Source organism: Bacillus rossius, chromosome 1 (genome assembly GCF_032445375.1).
Source record: "Bacillus rossius redtenbacheri isolate Brsri chromosome 1, Brsri_v3, whole genome shotgun sequence".
Taxonomy (NCBI): domain Eukaryota; kingdom Metazoa; phylum Arthropoda; class Insecta; order Phasmatodea; family Bacillidae; genus Bacillus; species Bacillus rossius.
Window position 1 is genome coordinate 30,651,687 of NC_086330.1, and position 20,830 is coordinate 30,672,516.

At 36.5% G+C, this 20,830-nt stretch overlaps 1 protein-coding gene across 5 annotated transcripts in view; it reads left to right on the plus strand.

The window, feature by feature from the left end:
- The window catches only part of LOC134533765 (DNA (cytosine-5)-methyltransferase 1-like), a 104,222-nt gene that overhangs the window by 54,287 nt on the left and 29,105 nt on the right, over positions 1–20,830 (plus strand). For all 5 annotated transcript variants that reach the window (XR_010075393.1, XR_010075392.1, XM_063371418.1 and 2 more), the window contains exons 17-19: positions 16,922–17,045; positions 18,822–18,973; positions 20,069–20,200. Coding sequence is in view for 3 of the 5 variants with exons in the window: in XM_063371418.1 (XP_063227488.1) it covers positions 16,922–17,045; positions 18,822–18,973; positions 20,069–20,200 (408 nt within the window). In the remaining 2 variants the exon portion in view is untranslated. The remainder of the gene's footprint in view (positions 1–16,921; positions 17,046–18,821; positions 18,974–20,068; positions 20,201–20,830) is intronic.

Consider the following 20,830-nt stretch of genomic DNA (forward strand, 5'->3'; position numbering starts at 1 on the left):
GGTCTAGAAAATGGTGATAGTTGGGTTACTGTGAAGAAGCAGCTCTGGGTGGTGCTTTGTCCCACACGTGAAAAGGAGGATTTAATAAACAATGTTGTTAAACGTTTTCAAAGGCCCAAGGAAAGGATGGTAGAGTTTGTGCAAGATGTTGGAGAGGCGGCTTATGCGTTGGGGATGGAATTTTCCGATAATGAATTTATCTCGTTGGTCTTGGAAAACATGGCCCCCGCCATGAGACAACAATGTGCCTTTTTGACCTTGCCAACTACTAAGATTGAGTTAAATTCCTGGGCTATGCAGGTTGACAATCTTATGTATGCTTGTCAAAAGTATTTTGTGCAAGTGTCTCATGGAAAATCAAGCGAAGTTGGTTTGGGTGTCAAGGAAGTTTCAGAACCGGCAGGAAATAGTGGGAAAACAGTGGTCTGTTTTAAGTGTGGCAAAGTGGGGCATATAGCTCCTAAATGTAGGGGTGATAGTGCGATAGGGCGTAAATGTTATAATTGTGGGAAGAATGGACATTTTGCTAGGGAGTGCAGAAATAATAGGGATAAAAGGAGCAGTTCGGAGGCATCCAATGTTAGTGTGGTGGATGAGCAGCATGTTGCGATTATAAAGCATGGGTCTGGAGGGAAGAAAACAAGCAGCCTTTGGGTTGATGTGAATATTGGTGACATCACTATACAAGCCATGATTGATACGGGGGCAACCAATTGTTTTGTTAGTCAGAAATTTGTGAGCCAGGTTGTCAAGGAGATGCCAGAGTTGAAAAATAAAATCATGGTTGAAGAAGGTTTCCGCTTACAGGTAGCAGATGGTGGTTGTGTTCAGGTGAAGGTTAATGTGTTAATACATTTTAAAATAGGAAAGTTTTCTTGGAGTAGAAAGTTCTGGATTCTGCCTGGCCTTCTGTGTGATATGTTGCTGGGGCTAAACTTTCTTGAGGAATCGCGAGCTCTTGTGGATTGCTCAGGGCATAGGTTAATTTTTGGTTTCGACAAAAATGTTTTAATTCCTCTAGCTAAGAAATTAAAGCATGGGGTGAAAGCATACTCTGGTATTGAGGCAAGAGAGAAAGGATTAAATGTGGAACAGGAAAAGGTATTACAGGAACTCATTGATGAGTTTGGAGATGTTGTTACCAAACGTTTGGGTAAATGTGAACTATTGCCCTATAAAATAAAAGTGAGTGACGAAGAACCCATAAAATGCCGCCCATATCAGTGTTCTCCTCCCAAACTTCATGCCTTTAGGGGAATTATAAAGGAGCTGGAACAGCAAGGAGTGATAAAGCACACTCTTTCCCCATATGCTTCGCCAGCTTTTTTGGTGAAAAAGAAGGCGCCCGGAAAATTTAGACTTGTATTAGATTATCGCCAACTGAACCAGAAAGTAAAAGTAGACCCATTTCCGATGCCTAATATCGAAACTCTTTTTCAGTATCTGAGTCAAGCCAAATTCTTTACTGTGCTGGATTTAAATTCCGCCTTTCATCAGTGTGTACTAGATGAATCCAGCAAGATGTACACAGGTTTCGTGACTCCTTGGGGACACTACCAGTGGGAGCGCGTGCCTTTCGGGGTGAATTTTGGAGGACAATGTTTGTCGCGTATTCTAAGTTCCCTGTTGGAAGATTTTCAATTCAAATTTGTGGTATCCTTCCTGGATGATATCCTCATTTATTCTGAGTCCTTTGAAGGACACTTGGAACACATCAAATTAGTTTTGGAGAAACTTCGTTGGGCAGGTCTCACAGTGAACCCTGGAAAGATTGTGTGGGCCAGTGACCAAATCAAATTCTTAGGGTTTCTGGTGTGTGAAGGGAAGTTGATTATGGATCCCGAGAAGATCTCCCCAATAGTGAATTTTCCTGAACCCAAAAACGTAAAGGGGGTGATGCGTTTTTTGGGAATGATGGGTTACTTCTCAAAATTTGTGCCAAATTATGCTGAGCGCTGTGCTCCCTTAAACGCTCTTAAGAAGAAAAACTGCATTTTTCACTGGGGTGAGGAACAACGAGTTGCCTTTGCAGACTTGAAATGGGCCATCTCCCATCCCCCTGTTTTAGCTTTGCCCAATTTCAATGAGAGATTCACTGTGCAAGTTGATGCCAGTAGTCTAGCGGTAGGTGTTGTGCTTCTGCAGGGAGATGAGGGAAATCGGCGTCCGATTGCCTACGCGAGTAGAACCCTAAATGACCACGAACAAGCCTACAGCGCGTATGAAAAGGAAGCCTTGGCTTGTATTTTTGGAGTTGAACGTTTTGCCTGTTATATTGAACATGATGAGTTTGACCTCCTAACTGATAATCAAGCGTTGACTTGGGTTTTCTCCCATCCTAGGTAGTTAGGAAAAATAGGAAGGTGGATTATGCGATTGACCCGTTTCCGTTTTAAGATTGTCCATGTCAAAGGAGCAGATAATAACGTGGCAGATGCCCTGTCGCGCATGTATGACCAAAGTGAGTTTGAGGTGCGGGAGAGTGAGCCTTCTGAGGAAGTCTTATTATTGCATAGTCAGGGTGAATCTGAGGTACAAGGAAAAGTAACAATAGGGGCCTGTTTAGTTCTTCAATCTATTCCAGAGTTTTTCACTAATTTGGGTGAGTGGCAGAGAGATGATCCTGAAGGGGTTTTGCTTCATCAGAAATGTGAGGGAGGCACTTGTAAGAATTTTGTCATATATAAACGGATTCTTTATTTTGTCAACAAGCAAGGTAGAAGATTTGCTTGGGTTCCTAAAGCTGCGAGAGCGATGGTTCTGCGCTATTTTCATGACACCCCGGTGGGAGGCCATATGGGGGTTAGTAAAACAGAGGCCAAGATTCGTAGGGAATTCTATTGGGCTGGCATGCATGAGGACATAAAAATGTATGTGGCAAAGTGTTCCCACTGTCAGTTGGCTAAGCAGCCCCAGAACTCCAGAATGGGCCCTTATTCTGTACAAATCCCAGAGCGGGTATGGCAAAGAGTCTTTATAGACATCTTCGGACCTCTTCCTCGATCCAGTAGCGGAAATAACTGCATCTTATTGTTGGTTGATGGGTTCTCTAGGTTCATCATTCTGTTCCCTCTTAGGGATATGAAAGCCAGTACCATTAGTGGAAAGCTAGAACGTGAAGCCTGGAAAATATTTGGTAGTCCAGAACTCTTAATTTCAGACAATGCTTCCTACTTTACTTCTAAAACTATGTCGGATATGTGCTTTAAATGGGGTGTGAAGCAAGTACACACAAGCCCATATTACCCTTGCCCAAATCTAGTCGAACGGGTGAACAAGACTGTCAAAGTAGCTTTGACCATTTTTCATCATCGAAACCAAAGGTTTTGGGACACAGAGTTGCCGCTATTAAATGTTGCCTTGAATTCAGTTCCTCATGGAGCTACGGGAAAGTCACCTAGCATGGTTCTATTTGGTAGAGAATTACCTCATCCCTTATTGAGTATATGGGGAATTTCTCCCTCCTGTTTTGAGGCCACCGGAAAAGAGTTGGAGGAAATCTGGTCCGAGGTGGACAAATCCTTGGTGAAGGCTCATCAAACCATGAGTAAACGCTACAACAAAGATCGCATTGAGTGCAATATCAATATTGGTGATTTGGTGGTTTGTCGCAAGGTTACGTTGAGCAAAAAGGTAGATTTTGTGTCGAGCAAGCTTAGTTTGGCATATGAAGGACCTTATAGAGTCCAAAGTTTCTTGACCCCAGTCACTGTGAATCTTGTGGACCTTGAAGATGGCAGAGTTGTGAAGAAAGCTCATCTGTCAGCGGTGAAAAAGTATATTCCATCCTAGGAGGTTGTGTGGATTTGGTTGTTGCTTTAGGCACCAGCATCCTCTGTCCTCTTGAGATCTTTCTTTTGGCTCCTTGATGTAGTTTTTGTTGATCTCTTCAGTTTTTGGTTTGTGCATCCTTGTTTGTATTGGTGTGGTGAGTTAGCATTGGAGGTAGTTGACAAATTTGAAGCTTTTGTTTCCTTTGGTTTTTCTTTCCCGGGGGGGTGTGTTTTTAGGAGGGGTGGCTGTGACGTGTGTGTCACGTCACATTTGGTGGCGGTTATTTTTGTGTTCTGGCGCAGTGTTATTTACCGTTTGCCGTGTGGCGGCGCGAGCCGTACCCTCAGATTTGGTGTTTTGGCCGGTGTGGATCTAGGAGCGCGGGCACGTTTCAGATTGTCAGGATCTAGAGCCGCTCGTGCTTTCGTGAGGCTCTGATCGGCAATTTTCGGTACTCGGTGTTTGCGTTTGTCATGTGTTTTCCTTTTGGTGGGTTGAGGTTGGTACCTCTGGCGTGCTGAGTTGTTGACGAGTTTTCTCTGGGGAGGGTCTGTCTGCTACGAGCCATGGCCTGAGTGGGTTACCTTTTACTGCCGATGGAGTGGCTGCGGGAATGAATTTCATGGCTGTAACTTAGTGTGGAAGTTCGGTAAATCCTTGGTGGAATATAAGAACTTAAGTTACGGCAGGTTTTGCTCCGTCGGTTATACCATGTTCGAGTGCAGCAGTGTTCTACGCAGTTATTACCAATGAGGAGAAAAATTTTATTTTTAGTATATCGAGAATTTATAAATTTTGTAGAGTGGGCCTAGTCGCTAATGTCGTGGACGTAAAATGGTGCCGTGCGTGCTGCTGATCCTTCTTCAACCCTGTTAAGGCTTGTCTGCGAGGCTTCTTGATTGGATATCTCCGGAAGTAGATGGCAACAGATAAACTGTAAGTTTTGAAATTTAGTCTTCGTCTATATTACGTCAGACGGACCTTCTGTGGACCTTCGCTGGGTAGACTTTGTGGCCTACGCTACGCCGGTATTTTTCACATTCGAGATAACATTTGAATATAACTGTAATTTTTTGAAGCAATTTTTTTTTTATTAGACACAGCCGCAAGTAACTACGTCGTCAAGTCTGGAATTGAGTGGTTACCTATTTGGGAGGGAAATTGTTAATATTTTGTACCCTTTATGCGAGTTATGCGTACTGGGAAAATTTGTTTTTTAATGAGATTTTATTGTAATTTTTTGTTGCAATTTTTATAACATTATAAATTTTTATGTAGGTATTTATCAAGTTAATTTCGAAAGGTGTGTACTCAGGTGCTCGATAGGGTATTTTGTGAGGCAGAAAATTGGCTGTGAACTATTATAATCATTTATCGTATATACATATTTTTTCTTTACTGCCTGATTATGAACTTTCGAATTGGACTGGAAAAGTTGGAGGCAACAAGTAATTATTTTGCCAAAAAACATTGAATGAGTAGATTAACTGAACCGAGCACCTAATTTATTTTGTGAAAGGTGGTAATATTTTATATTTTATTGTGGTGGTTAACATCAAAAACCACCACAATAAATATAAAATACAATATTACTAAAAAAAAAAAAACAATATCACTTAAAACTGCAACCTAAAATGCAGTTTTAAGTGATATTTTTTTTTTTTTAGTAATATTGTATTTTATATTTATTGTGGTGGTTTTTGATGTTAACCAAGTCAGAACAGCATCTAGTTCATGTGCGACACCCGTGGTGCACCGGGGGGGGGTTATAGGTATACTTGTTATTTTATAGTGTTATGTACTTCTAGTCAAGAGGGGCGAAGCCTGATATACCCTGTTGTTAATTGTTAAATTTAATATCCTTATATATTGTTTGGCATGTTCTGCTTATATTTGTTTTATGGTCATATAAAGAACCAAATAATACATAACTAACTCACTATTTCGCTGTCTATTCTTTGTATCCTGCCTTCCGCAAATTTTTGGGTCTAAGGGGTGTACAGGACAATGTCTGTCGGGTCCGCTAGAAAGATATATAGAGAGATAGAGATATAAATAGAAAGATAGAGAGAGTTATAGAGATATACATAGAGAGATAGAGAATTAGATAGATAAAGAGAGATGCTTAGTATACGTTTAAAAAATTACAAAAAAAAATTGATTGAGGCATTGCAACGCATGCCGGGCATTATCTAGTCTTTCTATAATTTTTGTTTTGCTGTCGATGGACAGTACCACTCGCTTTCTTTTCTGTTCATTTGATGACATGATGAAATGTTGCGCTCAACACTTCCGCACAACACAACGGTATAATCCGTCGGAATGCAGATCACTGTTACAATACATAAATATTATCACCACCTTCACGCTTCAACAACGTACACTAATGGAATGGACTGTCTCCATGCGCCGGGTAATCTCTGTGGCACGGCGCCGTGCTGCGCGCGGGAGTGTTAAGTCCGGTCATGCGGACGTGGAATCGCGCACCAGTGTATAATCTATTCACGTAACACGGAACACAAAAATATTATGTACATACGTATGTATGTACTAGTATTTTTTTTTAAACTTTCTGTGTATATAAACATAACTGAGTCAAAGTACTTTGACCAACATACATTTTGCAAAGTATTTTAACATTTACATACATTTTGAATCATTGGTTATATGTAACTAAAAAATTGGACTTGATGGACATAAATCGCGGTTAATCCGCGAATCGGATGATCGAGTCGCGGATAATCGGGGTTCTACTGTAGTTGCAGGTAGTTCCATTGCCTGCCGCGTGGGGCGCTGCGCCGTCCTTACAACTAGCACTTAAGGCTTATTAGGCCCTCGGCTACGAGAATAAATTTCCGATGCTAACACATCTGTTGGCCGTTTTCAGAAACACAGGGCAAGAATGAGAAAAAAGTTCAACTGTTGTCCGTAGGACAGCGCGTCAGTCGAACCTTTCCTCCTCCCCATCTCCCACCCCTCCCGGGTCTAATCTTTATCTTTGACACCAAACACTCGTGTTGATACCCGATTCTCAGAAATGCTGAGCTCGTCCCATCCCTGGTTGTCGTCCTCTACGTTGTTGCCAAACTGCAGACGGAGCGATAGAGTTGGAGTGCAGTCTACGGCATTTTCGGCTCTGTCAAAATGCCAAAGTGGCGCAAATTTATTTATTTAGTTATTTATTTATCGTCTTCATTGGTGGCAAAGTTAAGGCGGTAAGCCTTTTCTTACACTTAACCACTTTTCTGCAATTACATCAAATAGTGGAATATTAAAAATTAAGCATTATATAAGCAGATGTTGACTAAATATTAAGAGAAAAAATTAAAATTTTAACTTAATGTTCAAATATTAACTATTACCAAAGATTCAACCATAACTAATTTAAAGTAATTAAAAATTAAGCATAGACATACATAAAAAGGGAAGTGATTAAACATACAGCAAATAGTATTTAAAAAAAAAAAAAGGTGCTACTACATTAAAACCAGTCACTCGCACATTCACACACAGATTCAAGCAATAGGGTAGCGCCGATGGTTAGCAGGTGTTACAAAGATGTTTTTTCAGCCTGTACTTAAAGGAAGCTAGATTTTTTGTTTACCTTGTCGCTTGGTCTAGACAACCAACCTTTTTTTTATCAAGAAACTGAATAACGGTGTTAAAAGTAAGAAATCGTTGGCAAATTTGGTACAGACATCAAGAGTGGAGAAACACGGGTGAGTTAAAGCAACACATATTATTTAAAACAGTTAGACAAATGGGTAAAGCTCTCAGGAACATTGTATTTAAATGTCTCTTAATGCGTAACAAAAAAGACACATTTCCGGAGAACAATCGCATATCCAAAAAAAATTGGTTGTCTGTAAAGTCGGTTTACGGACGATAGTTTAACGTGACGTTATAACAAAATAGAAATGATTGCATACTTTTATGAATAAAATTGAATCATTTTTATTGAATTATCACTATTTTGTATGGATACAAAGAAGGAGTGAAATGAAATCTACAATTTAATTGATAAATTTACTTTTATTTGCACTCATTAATTCAAATATGTTTATTGCTTTAACGAAGAGATTATTTTAACTACAACTTTTATACATGTTTGCTATTTAACTTCTTCCAATCTGTGTTATTCTGTTAAGGATAGGACGATGATAGGAAAAGTAAAAGTAGGAAACGAATGTGAGTGTTTCAAGTTTAATGTGCCTCGAAAAAGTTAAATCTATGATTGTTCCGATCGAGTGGAAGAGAGATAGATGCGGCGGAAGCGTACAATGAGCGTAACGGGACACAGCGAAACGGGACAATGTGCGTTACGAGCCTTTTTTTCGTGCGTGCAGCCGGCGTTCATCGATTTATTAGACGTTTCCACGTCAAAATAATTTATTCACGACTAATAAGTAGGGCCATGAAGTTCGCGAAAAAAATTCTAATGCCCATTAGACCGCAAGAAGGTATGCCCACGCCAACGGTTTCCTCCTTGTGACTGGTGGCCGCCTGCAAGAGAAGACAGCCCTATTTCACCGTGCCGTTCAGAAAGCTATGTTACTCCGCACCTTCAACTTTGATATCGATTCATATCAAAGTTGAAAAGTCAAAGCCCATAGAAACAAACACTTCTTCTAACATATACTTGGTCGGTTTAATGCAATATTTAAATGTACTCTGAATATTAAAATTTGAGTATAGGGTAATAAATTACTTCCGGATTCTAGGGCGCCAATTTACCTTCATAAACTGTAGGCCTATATCATTGTCCTGTCCAGCCAAATCTACCATGAAATATAAATATTAACTTTGTCAGATCTATATTTTTAACAACTATCTGGCCAGGTTTCATTAAAAACATATGAATACAAATTCCTGCATCATAGTCGATCAGCAATATCTTAACACATAAATACTTATTTACATAACTTTTTAAGATAATACTAATATAAGATTTGATATTCCGATTTCCATCGGTGGAGATTAGCCGGTTTCAGTTTGTGATAAATTGAGTAGGTTAATAGATATATATCATATAATTAAGTCAAACAATATTATTCTGACTAAGCTCAGTGTGAGTAAAGCAATTGCAAGAATCTCTTTCTCTCTAGGGTACTCTAATAGGCTTTTAGTTAGTACAGAAATAAACTGAAGATTGACATTAAAATTGGTCAAACAAACCATTCAACAAGGCAATTTAAGTTAGTTCAAGACAAGTAAATATGAAGTAATATGGGAATGAATAATATCAATGTGTGGAGATGGAATTGGGAATATCACAAAATTACATAAACACTTTCAAAGTAAACATTTACATACACAATACACTAACTTGAGTACACACCGTTTGATGATACATAAAATTGGACAATAAATTAATCAAAGGATAAATTGACGATTTTTTACGATGCTGTTCAAACGTCACGTACAAAAAGATGCGTCGCTGTACAAGCTGAGTTGAAACAGCTCACAGAACGATGGAAGAAAGTGGAAATTGCAAATATTTTCTTAATTCCTAAATGTTACTATCCGATTTCTACTTTCCTGACAATAGGTAAGGAAGTAATTTCTAAATAGTGTAGCAATGTGCCCACATGAGGGCTGTTTAATATAATTATGTTAATATAAAATATGTAAATATATGTAACTATAGAGAATATTAGTTCAGTTATAACCAGTTATTTGTGTGTTTTGCAGGAGTGTTCCTAGAGAATTCCTTTCGTTTTGGTACTTTTAAATGGTTTCAACCAAAAGTTTGCAGTAAATGTTATTGAGTACAATTTAAACATGTTTTCAATTTAATGATAGGCCGATTCAGGTGTGTGTGTGTGTGTGTGTGTATGTGTGTATATATATATATATATATATATATATATATATATATATATATATATATATATATATATATATATATATCTTTCATATTTTTTAAACAAAGGCATTTTTAAAATTTTACATTAATGTTACCTAAGCTCAACTCGTTAACGGAAACAATTTTTTACTTGTTTTCATTATTGTCATTATTTTCATTATTACTACATACAACTTGTCAAACGTTTTAATACAACTTGCACCAAACCCTATGCCTAAGCGTTTTTGAGTTATATTTTTTTCCGCTCACCCATTTGGTAATATTCCTCAAAAAATTAGCGACGATGTCTCGGTGGCGTGTGACGTAATACGTTAATGGCATAATCCACGAACTTTCTTAATCTTTGTCCTATTAATTCAGTACTACATATTTTAATATTCGTTCGAATGAAAGTCATTAATAGTTTTCTGTTTACACAAATACGTTACATTGACTTCCTTTATGTCCCCAATTCCCCCCTATCCCATCGCCGGTTAAATGTTTTTCATGAACAAACCTTAAACGCAATGTATTCAATAAAGAACAAAATTATTTCATGCATTGCCATAGATAAAATTTATTGCAAATATTTTTTGAATTGAGATATTTAAGATTGTATCTCACTTTGAAAGATGGTGCATAGAAAAACTCGAGTCAGTTGAAAATCTACAAAAGAAAAAGGTCATTCCACAGTGCGTCACTATAATTAAACTGCTTAGTACACCTTGTATTGAATGCCTTACACTTGTATAACTAATTCATGTCATTTTGGATGTTATTATATTACCCGAAGTAACTAATAAATCCATTTATTTATCTCCATATCTTGCCTGGACCGCTCATATAACTGGACGCCGCACAGTGGGGCCAAATCCGAATTCCCTGGCCAAAAGTCAAATAGGTTTGACAGTTGGCGCGAATGATCGTACTCGGGGGTTTTCGGGGTCGCTGAGTTCAAATCCATTGTTGTTACATCGAAATTCGAAATATTAACTTCGAAATTACTTCGAAAACGGCGAATATATACCTTTGACGCAGAAAACTGTATTTGCTGGGATTCTGAGGTCCCTAATTGTACATCTTTGAATGTTACGTCAAAATTTAATAACATTACTTCGAATTTTAATCAAAATTACTTCGAAAATACCACAACATTGATAGTAGCGTTAAAAAATTGTCCCCTGAATGATTTCGAGGTCGCTGAATTCAATTTGTTTATTTTTACATAAAATTCGAACTAGTTACTTCGAAACTACTTTGAAACAGCCAAAAAGAAGCGTTTGACGCAGAAAACGGGATTTGGTTGGGTTCCCAACAAAACTGATAGCAAATCTGTTAATGTTGCTTTCAAAATTCGAGATGAATTCTCCGCAATTTGTTCGGAATAACTTCGGAAGTGTCAAAACATTATTTGCACGTAAAAAGTAGAGCCTCGGGGTTTTTGAGGCTGCTTAATTCAAATACCATAAAACTTATTTTTAGCTCGCAGTTTTTACCTTTAAATGTGAAGTGGTCATTTGGAAATTGATTTGAAGTATTGAAAAGCATAAGACTGACGAACGAAAACCGGATGTGATTAGGCTGAAGGCAGTGATTAAAATTTCGACAGGAACTTTTCTTCTCCTCTCTGAACGCTGTCCAGCTTAGATTTAAATTTAGAGACCTCGCGGGCTACATCCTTTTTAATTTGTGCTCGTACCTTCTCCGATTTATCTTCTATGCCCGTGGCTCGCTCGACGAAGGTAAACGCGTGATAATGCTTTAAATTCCACATTGTTTGCACTTTAATGACTTTGTACAACTCAATCCTAGTTATAGAAAACATTTTGACTCGTAAAAACGCAGCCTACTAGCGTCATGCGCGACCTGCTCATTGCTACTGTCAAAAGACAACTGAATCCAGGCCCTTGCAAAAGGACAAACAAACAACGTTTCTCTGTTCACTCTTAGCTGAGTTTCGAAGTAAACAAACACCGCTGTATCACTGACCCGCCGCGTCAGCAAGTGATAGGCTGAATTTATCTTGCGCGCCAAGCACAGGTACAGTCGGTAATAAAAAAATAAGGAAAAAGTAATATCACAGAACGCCCGCGCAATTCACGCCAGTACGCAAAAGCAAACATAGATGTTTTGTTTATTACATTATCTATAATATAGTATTAACATTACGTAAGATAATATTATGAAAGAGTTGCAATTTGGTGTTAAGAAATAACAAAGGTATTGTTCTAATAGTTCAGTGTTTTGAAATTTCAATGGTTCCACGTTTATACATTTTGTGTTTGTTAATTTAATGATTATGACGGAACAATTACATGCATTTAAGTGAATAGAAATTACAATAATGCTGCCAGTTATCAATATCTTATGCAACAAGCATGTAGGTACTTATTACGCATTTAATTCTGTTAAATTATATTTGCAATAATAAGTGTGTGTGTGTGTATATATATGCTCGGTTATACCTTACTGTTTGTAAATAACTTTTTCCGTTGAGAATACGAAATTTCATGCTATATTGCTGTTTCATAGTTTCGCTAGTGTTTTGCTTATCATATTTTAACCAACATTTGTGACTTTTTTTCATTGAAATACAATTTTGAGAACATTTACTTGTGGCTAGAGTCGTTAACCTATTCCGTTTTGTTAGTTCGAAACTTTTAAATTTCTTCACTAGTCGTCAGCAACTTTGCGTAAGTTTGGAAATATTGTCCTGATTCCAAACGATAGATAAGGAAGTATCAAATAATAGCGTAGCTGTGTGCACAAATGAAATAATGTACATAGGCCCTATCTTAAAATATTTAAATAATGTAAGTTTTGTCTGAACCAATTATATTCGTATTGTGTACGAGTCGTATAAAATTTACTTTCATTGGGTACTATTAAATTATTTCAACAAAAATTTTGTACCTATTGTTCTTGAGTACAAGTTACAACCTGTTATGTACAATTTAATAATAGGCAAATCATGAAATAATTTATATATATTTTTTGGATTCCTAAATAATTTATTTTTAAGAAATAAATGCATTTTTAAAAGTTTACAGTAATGTTACCTAATATAAAATAGTTATCGAATTATTTTTTCCACATAATTCCACTATTTCACATTAGCTTATTACTTTATATATCTTGTCAAACTTTTTCAAACAACTCGCACAACATCCTAAATCTGTGCGTTCTCGAGCTATATTTTTCCCACTTTGCCAATTGGTAATATTCCCCCATAAATTACCAACAATGTTTCGGTGGCGTGTAACATCATGCGCGCATAGTGTAAAGCCCGTATCAGACGATGGAAAGTTTCGTTTGGATTCCGCTAGAAGCTTCCAACAAAACTGCTAGCTGACAGCTAGAAAGGTATGTTTCTCTGAAAGAAACTATCACACACACGGCCTAATTCACTCGTGGTGAAATTTAATTGAAATGAAATTAAATAATGTTCAAAAGCCATCACGTTTTAAAAATATATAAACTATATTTTATCTTCTACCTACAACATATCTCGTAATTTTAATATAGGCCTATGTCTAACTATACGATGGTCCAACTAGTTGAGTATTTAAAATTCACTTTAAATACTCTTATTAACATTCATAAAACGATCGAAAATGGGTGAGCATTTACATTACAAGTTTCAACAACAAAAGTTTTCGAATAATGCTTGCCGTAACTGCTTAGATTTCATTAGAAATTTATGTTCACCGTTATTTTCAAACAATCAAAACATTTCAGTTCCTCCAACGTTAATTACAGATTTAAAAACTAGGGGCATTCATTCTGATTGGTTAAAATATTCATCAAGTACGAAACCATCCACATAAATTCGAACACGGCCGATTAAAAAAACATCCATGAAAACGGACAGCGCTCTGCTATTTCAACTCCTAAACCATCATACTAGCTGGCATGGATGACCTTCCAAGGAAACTGCCATCGTGTGATACGGGCTTAAGTCGTGAACATTCTTACTTCTTTTTTCTATTAAAATTGTACTATATATATATATAATATACACACCACCTTCCCTTCCCTGTGTCAATGCTTATCATAAATAATACTTAATTAAAAAACACTGTACTCAATCAAGAACACGGCTATGATGAATCAAGTAAAGTTTACTGCCATTTTTTTTTTTTTTGCATTAAGAGTTCTGAGGTTGTATTTCACTTTGAAAGATGGCGCATGGAGTGACTCGAGCCATTTGAAAATCTGGAAAGAAAAAAAATGTCCTTTCCAAACTGACATTATAATTGAACTGATTAGTACATATTTTTGTATTGAATGTCTTACACTTTTAGTATAACTAATTCATCTCATAACCATGTATATCTGACGAAGAAATTTCAGATGTTGCTTAGCATTAGGCCTATAGTTTTAAATTTAACCAATAAATACATTTATTTATTTACAGTTTTTGGGCGTTTGTCTCTTCCCTTTCCCCCTCCAGACGGACCCGTACAAGTTTGTAGTTAACAATATCTCGACATCAGACATATCATTACTACTTATCACAATATGTAAAAAAATAACTCTTACAGCAATGTAAAACATAAAACGATTCTAAGCAAATACAAAAGACGATAAAATTATCGAAGCAAGAAAAAAACCATTGCTTTTCCTTCATAAACTTATTTTTTTATTTGTTTTTGAACTTCAATCGATAACCTAAGTAATGAACGCAATGACTGATACAAAAATTTAATTGGTGTTTATTTAGTTAATTGTTTGGTGTAAGCTGTAAGTTTTCGCGATATCACACATATTTGACTTGTTAATTAGTTCATTATGAACTCTTCTCATTACCCGTTGCAAATTACGACCTCACACAAGATTAGTAAAAACTATTTTATATGCACAACGCCCCGTGCCCAGTATCGCTCGGAACTGCCACTTGCCTTTCAGCAGTCTAGCCCTCGGCCGTACAGGCTCGTGACTGAGCTGTCCCGCTACAAGGACATCAGGCAACGCTGTTCTGTGCATTCCCTACCTTCCACCCCTCCCTCCTACCCGTCCACACATTATCGCAAGCGAACAGACTAAGTGATTCACCACCACCGACAGCGCGTCATGTTACAGTCTGGCTCCATTCAAACAACCAAGGTGAGGGGGCAGAGGGTGAAGGCGTGGCGAGTCCAAGTAGTTCTTCTCTTTGGCGCGAGAGGGCTGCACTGCACGGTATTTGAATGTTAGATCTGTTTGAAGAATGCAAGCCTTTATCTTAGCATCTCCAGCAAGTAATTGAAGGAATTAAACTTCAGAATCAATGAATATATGTATTCGTTAAATGCTGAAGAATACTCTGAGCTAAAGTTTTTCTAACATTTTGATACATAACTCGTTTTAATTTAGTGTTGAAAGTTGTTGATTCTCAACTTGAAAAAGGAGATTTACAGATGCATTTAAAACTAGATATTTTTACATTTTAAAGCACTATTTAAAGAAAATCATTATCTCATGGCATTCCATATACTTTATTCTTAATAAAAATAAAGTTTCTACAAGAAAATTTTTCACCTGCTTAAAGCTGGAGTTTCCAGCAAAGTATGAGTCAAATCTCAATTAAAATGCTTAAAAAATATATAAAAAAAATGCTAATAAATTTTTTTGTTAAAAGAACATACACTTTTAATGTAAGAAACACTTGAACGCAAGGCAAGCATTATCTGAGCACATTTAACTTAGGGATCAATACCCCTTAAAACATAAACACTTAAGGAATATTATTTAAAGAAAAGACAGGTAGGTAAACATAAAAATTGAATAATAAAAATAAAGGGGTCGTGGTACAGACTCTAATCTCGCCTCTTGTTGGTGCCTCACATGCACACACACACACACCTGCACACGGGGCGGGAGGTTTGAAATAGAGGGTGGTGATGGGAGGATAGGGGTGGCGAAGGTGTGAGGCACATCGGGCTTAGGGAGGGCGTAGACCCGGTCAACGTCAAAACCACAGTGAAAACTTCACTGGTTTCTTTAAGGTTTAGCGGTATTTATTAGAACTTTTCTGGTGTCACTTACATCATGATTTACAAATGCATCTTTTAAAACAGATAGGATGCAACGAATATAAAAAAAATGAATTTTCCATCACGGAAGAAAAACCATGATTCAGAAATAAAGCGTATGTATTAAAATTTAAAAATGTAGGATAGAGACTGGTCGTCTGGGCAGGAGAAAGAGAGTGAGTTGAAGGTTGGGGAAAAAAAAGGGGGGGGGGGGGGGGGCCTTCGCTAACAAACTAAGAGTGAAGAGAGGAAAAGGACTGCAACAAACTCCATTAGCGCTCCCTCTCTCTCTTTTTCCACTCCCCCATGTTTTCCAAAGTTTTCTCTTGTCTAATCTTCCACGCCCTGCCAGTTCACAAGCCAGTCAGAAGTGGCGTAAGTGCTGCAGTTAAGTGGCAGAGAGAGTAGTTTTTTTAACAAACTCTTTCCATAATACGTAGACAGCAAACAGCAGATGGTAGTCAGAAGAGCTTCGAGTTACAGCTAAAGTACAAAACAGCCACATAGCAGGGCATATGGAGATGTGCCAATAAAATGAAAAATGATTAAATATGAAAAATTTAGTATAGATTTTTTTTTTGTTCATAGTTAAATTTTTTAACAAGTTTTATTCTGTGCACTTATTCTCTATGATGCACTGTTTTCAATTTTCAAGATAATTTTGCAGAGAAAGTAGTGAAAACTTAACATTGTTAAAATGAGAGCCTATTTCAAGGATATTGTGATTGAAAATTTTTCAGTTCTCTACAAATACGTGACACCAAAATTTGGAGATTTTTGATGTGCATACAGGTTTGAAAATAAAATTGTTAAAGCTAGTTAATTTATCATAAAAATAACTCTCCCTATACTTTGTGCAATAGCTGCACAAGTACCACTGAATATGCGGACTCCATGTAGCTGCAGCATAAGGCAACTTACATACCTGCACATTATATGAACTGTGAAATAAGACAAGTGGCACTTGTTTTACTTGTAAAATAAGTACATCTGGTGAGTTGAGTGTATTTCACATATAGGGCAAGTGGCTCTGGTTATCAGCAGCTATTTCAAATATAATTAATCAACAATTTGGACTTGTACAACGGTATAGCATAGCACTTAGATTGTGGAGGACAGTGGTGCACATGTGTGTGTAGTTCTGTACTGTTTTTGTATCCTCTGGATGTGCTGTGATTTTTGTGTGGTTATAAAATTTGTGTCTTTTCATGGTGTTGTGATATTTTTGTTGTAATTTTTCTCAAATGTGTAGATATTAACTTTTTTTTTTCTTGTGTTTCTTTTGCAGTTTCAAGATTTAAAAAATAATTCGTCATTCAAAGGAGAATGGAGCATAGATGACGAGGCAGAAGGCAGCTGGCCGGTAGTCAACAGAAAACTGAAAGCTCTTGATGTGTTTGCTGGATGTGGAGGTAATTTATAGAATATAATTTTATCATATTTGGTGTTTTTATAAAGGAACTAATATAAAAAAATTGCCTTGAAAAAATTAGATTTTATTGTTTTGAAACCAATTACGATACTATTTTTTGTCGCTTTCTGAATGGGTAGCTTTACTTTTTTTTTAAAGTTAGTTAGTTATGACTTGTAAAAAAATTAGTAGGGGTGTGCAAAAACCATTCTTCGTCTAAGGCTAAGATAAATTATGCTACATTAAGAAAAATCCATTTATAAAACTTTTGAGTTCTTGTGTAGGTGTTTTGTGGGCACAGCTTGCATATCACACACTACATAAATAATAGTTTAGGAAACATTTAGCAGTCACTGCTTATAAATAAAAAAAATTAAATTTTTTAATAGCATAATTAAATTATGTAACGACATTTGAAACTCCAAACAAATAATCATTATTGCTTCTAACTTAGCATCTTTTTAAAAATGTTTAAAACCAAGTTATTCTGAAACAATGACATAATTATTTTCTTAATGTATAAGTATAGAGCACCAAATGAAAATAAAAAGTCTTAAATTTTCATACGAAGAATCTTGCTGTCTCTCCCTCTGATTTTGTATGTACAGCTTAATGAATTAAACAATTTTTGCAGTTACATGCATTAAATAGAATCTTCCTAATTTTAACAAACCGTTATTAAGATGACATGAAATAACTTGCTGTGCAAGGATTCCCCCTTGTTAATAGTGCTCTCTCTGGGGAGTGAGAGAGAAGGCAAATAATTGTCTCTCTGTTTAGGATGAACAGTTGTCAGAACATCACTTTTTTTTTCTATTGCTGGTTCGCAGAAATGTAAAACTTATTGTGTATGTGATAAAATGAAAAAGTTTAGACACAAGTAAGTACATTATGCAAGTATAGTATGTATCCAACATTTTTTGGTCTTATTTTCTGATTTAAATTAAATGTTGGAAGAAACAAAATCTAACGCAGTTCATGATAAGGTGAGACTTTTTTTGAATGCTTCATCAGCAATTTCAGACTTTGACAGATCACTGTTATCACCAGACTAGCTAAATAAATATTTATTTATTTGTTGACTTTTATGGCTGTGCTGGTATAAATTTTTCAGTTTGAAAAATTTTCAGTTGGAAAAGAATTATTTCCCATGGAAAGTGGGACGGGTTCTGAAAAAAAAAAAAATTGTGGAACATGCAAATCTTACAATTTTTGTATAATCAAGATATTTCCTGAAATGTCCTGTGTAAAATTAAGGCATTTAGAGAGTTAGGAAACCATCACCTTGAGTCTAAGGTGTTCAAAGCTCACAGTATTGGGGCCAATATCTCAATTTTAAACATAAAAGTTACAAGTTTTGCTGCGAATAAAAAAAAATTAAAGGGTCAGTTTTCAACGAAATCTTTGGAGGGAGATACAGACTAACTAGAATATGCTAAGCAAATAACAGCTGTAAAGATAAGTAGTTGTTGCAATCCATTTTCCTTCTGCACGATCAGTAAAACCTTTGGAGTGTGGTTTAAAATAGAATGTAGACTGAGAATCTTTAAGCTGGATTACAAAGTGATGTAGCTCTAATAAATAAAACTTTTTCATTTAATTGTTTATTTTATCCTGTGAAAATTATTTTTTTTTAATGTTATGTTCTGTCTAACACTTAGGATTTTATCTTTTGGTTGGATGCGCCCTTACCTGCAGTGGCACAACAAATTCTTACTGGCCAAGACGTTTGGCACAGATGGTGTTTGAAGCGGTGGACTGTCTCTGCTTTGCGCAGGGCTGTCGGAGGGCTTGCACCAGAGCGGCATCGCGGAGACCCTGTGGGCCATAGAGAGGGAAGAAGAGGCTGCGAAAGCCTTCAGCCTGAACAATCGAAAGTGCACCGTTTTCACGGAAGACTGTAACTATCTCCTCAAACTGGTCATGGCTGTAAGTGAAATGTTTCCCGTTGTTTTAAACGTTTTCCTCAGAATTCACAGTGAAATTTTCATGTTTGAACTTTTAAGATGACAAGTGAGCATGATGCAAAATGCAGGATGTAAAAAAAATAATTTAATTTGTGCAAAATTGTTATAATGTGAGATCACAGATAACCAAAATCAAATAATGTTGTAGCTCACTTTAATTAAGAAAATACAGTAAAACCCTGTTAAGAAGTTTCTAAAGGCATGAATTAATTGAGATAATGTATTAAAACAGAAAAAATTGTTTATGTTTATAGATCAGGTACATAACTTTTTTGACGTGTAATAGCTTCGCTCTTGTACACTGCATATTGTGGGAATAATTTTGTGAATGCTATGGGAATGTGTAACAGGAAGTTGTTGTCGATGGTGCTGCTATTTATGGTAGTTAGTGCAAACCAAAGTTCACAGTGACAAAGGGAAACATTATTGTATTAGCTATTTAAAGAATTTTAACAAAATAGGCAGTATTTTAATGACATTCCTTATCGAAAATTAGGTCCAAAGCTGGAGTTTAGTATTTTATCAAGTAATTTTTGCTTTTATCGTAGTCATTTCATTATAGTTAAAAATTTATGTGTGATAATTGAATGGTTCGATACTTGATGTAGCAAACATGCTGCTTTTTGCGCGTCATAGTGGCAAGCCACTTTTACGATTCAAGTAGCAAATACTAATGGTGGGTGCGGAAAGTACATATGATTTGCATTCATAAATGTATTTGAAAACATATTTTGTTTACATTTATTTTGCTCTGCATGATTATTAAAGAATTCTACGTTAAATTTTGTGTCTGATGCTCGAGTTTTGTATTATAGGTGTATTTGCAACACACATGAATTTACGAGGTATCAAGGTTAGATGTTACATATCTTTTTTTTTTAACTGATTATTCAGGAAAACATTTTTAGTGAGATTATCTCAAGGGGTTTTTACTGTAATGTTTAAATCATACAGGGAGGCAGGAGTTCTGCGTAATTTTGAGCGTATGAGTTTCTTCAGCACGTATGAATCATGCTAGCAGGTTGTTGGAGAAGTGTTTGCTCGTTGGCTTGTTCAGGGCAAGAAGACAAACGAACACGGCCAGAAACTGCCGCAGAAAGGTGACGTGGAGCTGTTGTGCGGGGGGCCTCCGTGCCAAGGCTTCAGTGGCATGAACCGTTACAGTTCAGAGCAAAGTTTCCTTCTCAAGGTAATGGACCTCAGCAACAAACATATACATATTTTTATATTATTTAGACATGCCTATCTAAATGATGATACAGGAGAATCCTGTTATAGCGAGAATGGTAATAGCGAGAACACGGCTATAACGAGGTCTTTTTGAGGAATTTACGGCGTGATCGCGTGAAGTGTGCCTTGGTTATTTGTCTGCTATATCTTCACCCCTCTCGCTCGCCACTAGACATCTTGCCGTTGACACCTGTCACATTCTTCAGCCTTGCAGTCGCCACCTAAGTGCGTGGCTTTAAAAATAGAATCCTGTCCTTTCTTTCTTTTATCAAACTTCCGCTTGGCTTCAAGTCCAAGGTATGCTCAACTCGAATAAACCAAGCCTTTGAATATTCATATACTTGTACGCATTTATTATTTAGAAAATAGACGAAATCTATTTTTTCCCGCCATTAAACATAACAATGCACAATTTTTAAAAAAATATAAATGCTCTTAATTAATTTGTTGGGACATTTTCATTAACAAATAATAACATTGTTAATAACTATGTTAGGGCAAAAAAGTTAGAGCCGTCTTTATACTTGTTGCTAATTGATCGCGTTAATAATACACAAATATTTATAAACTTGTTTGGAATTATTTGTCG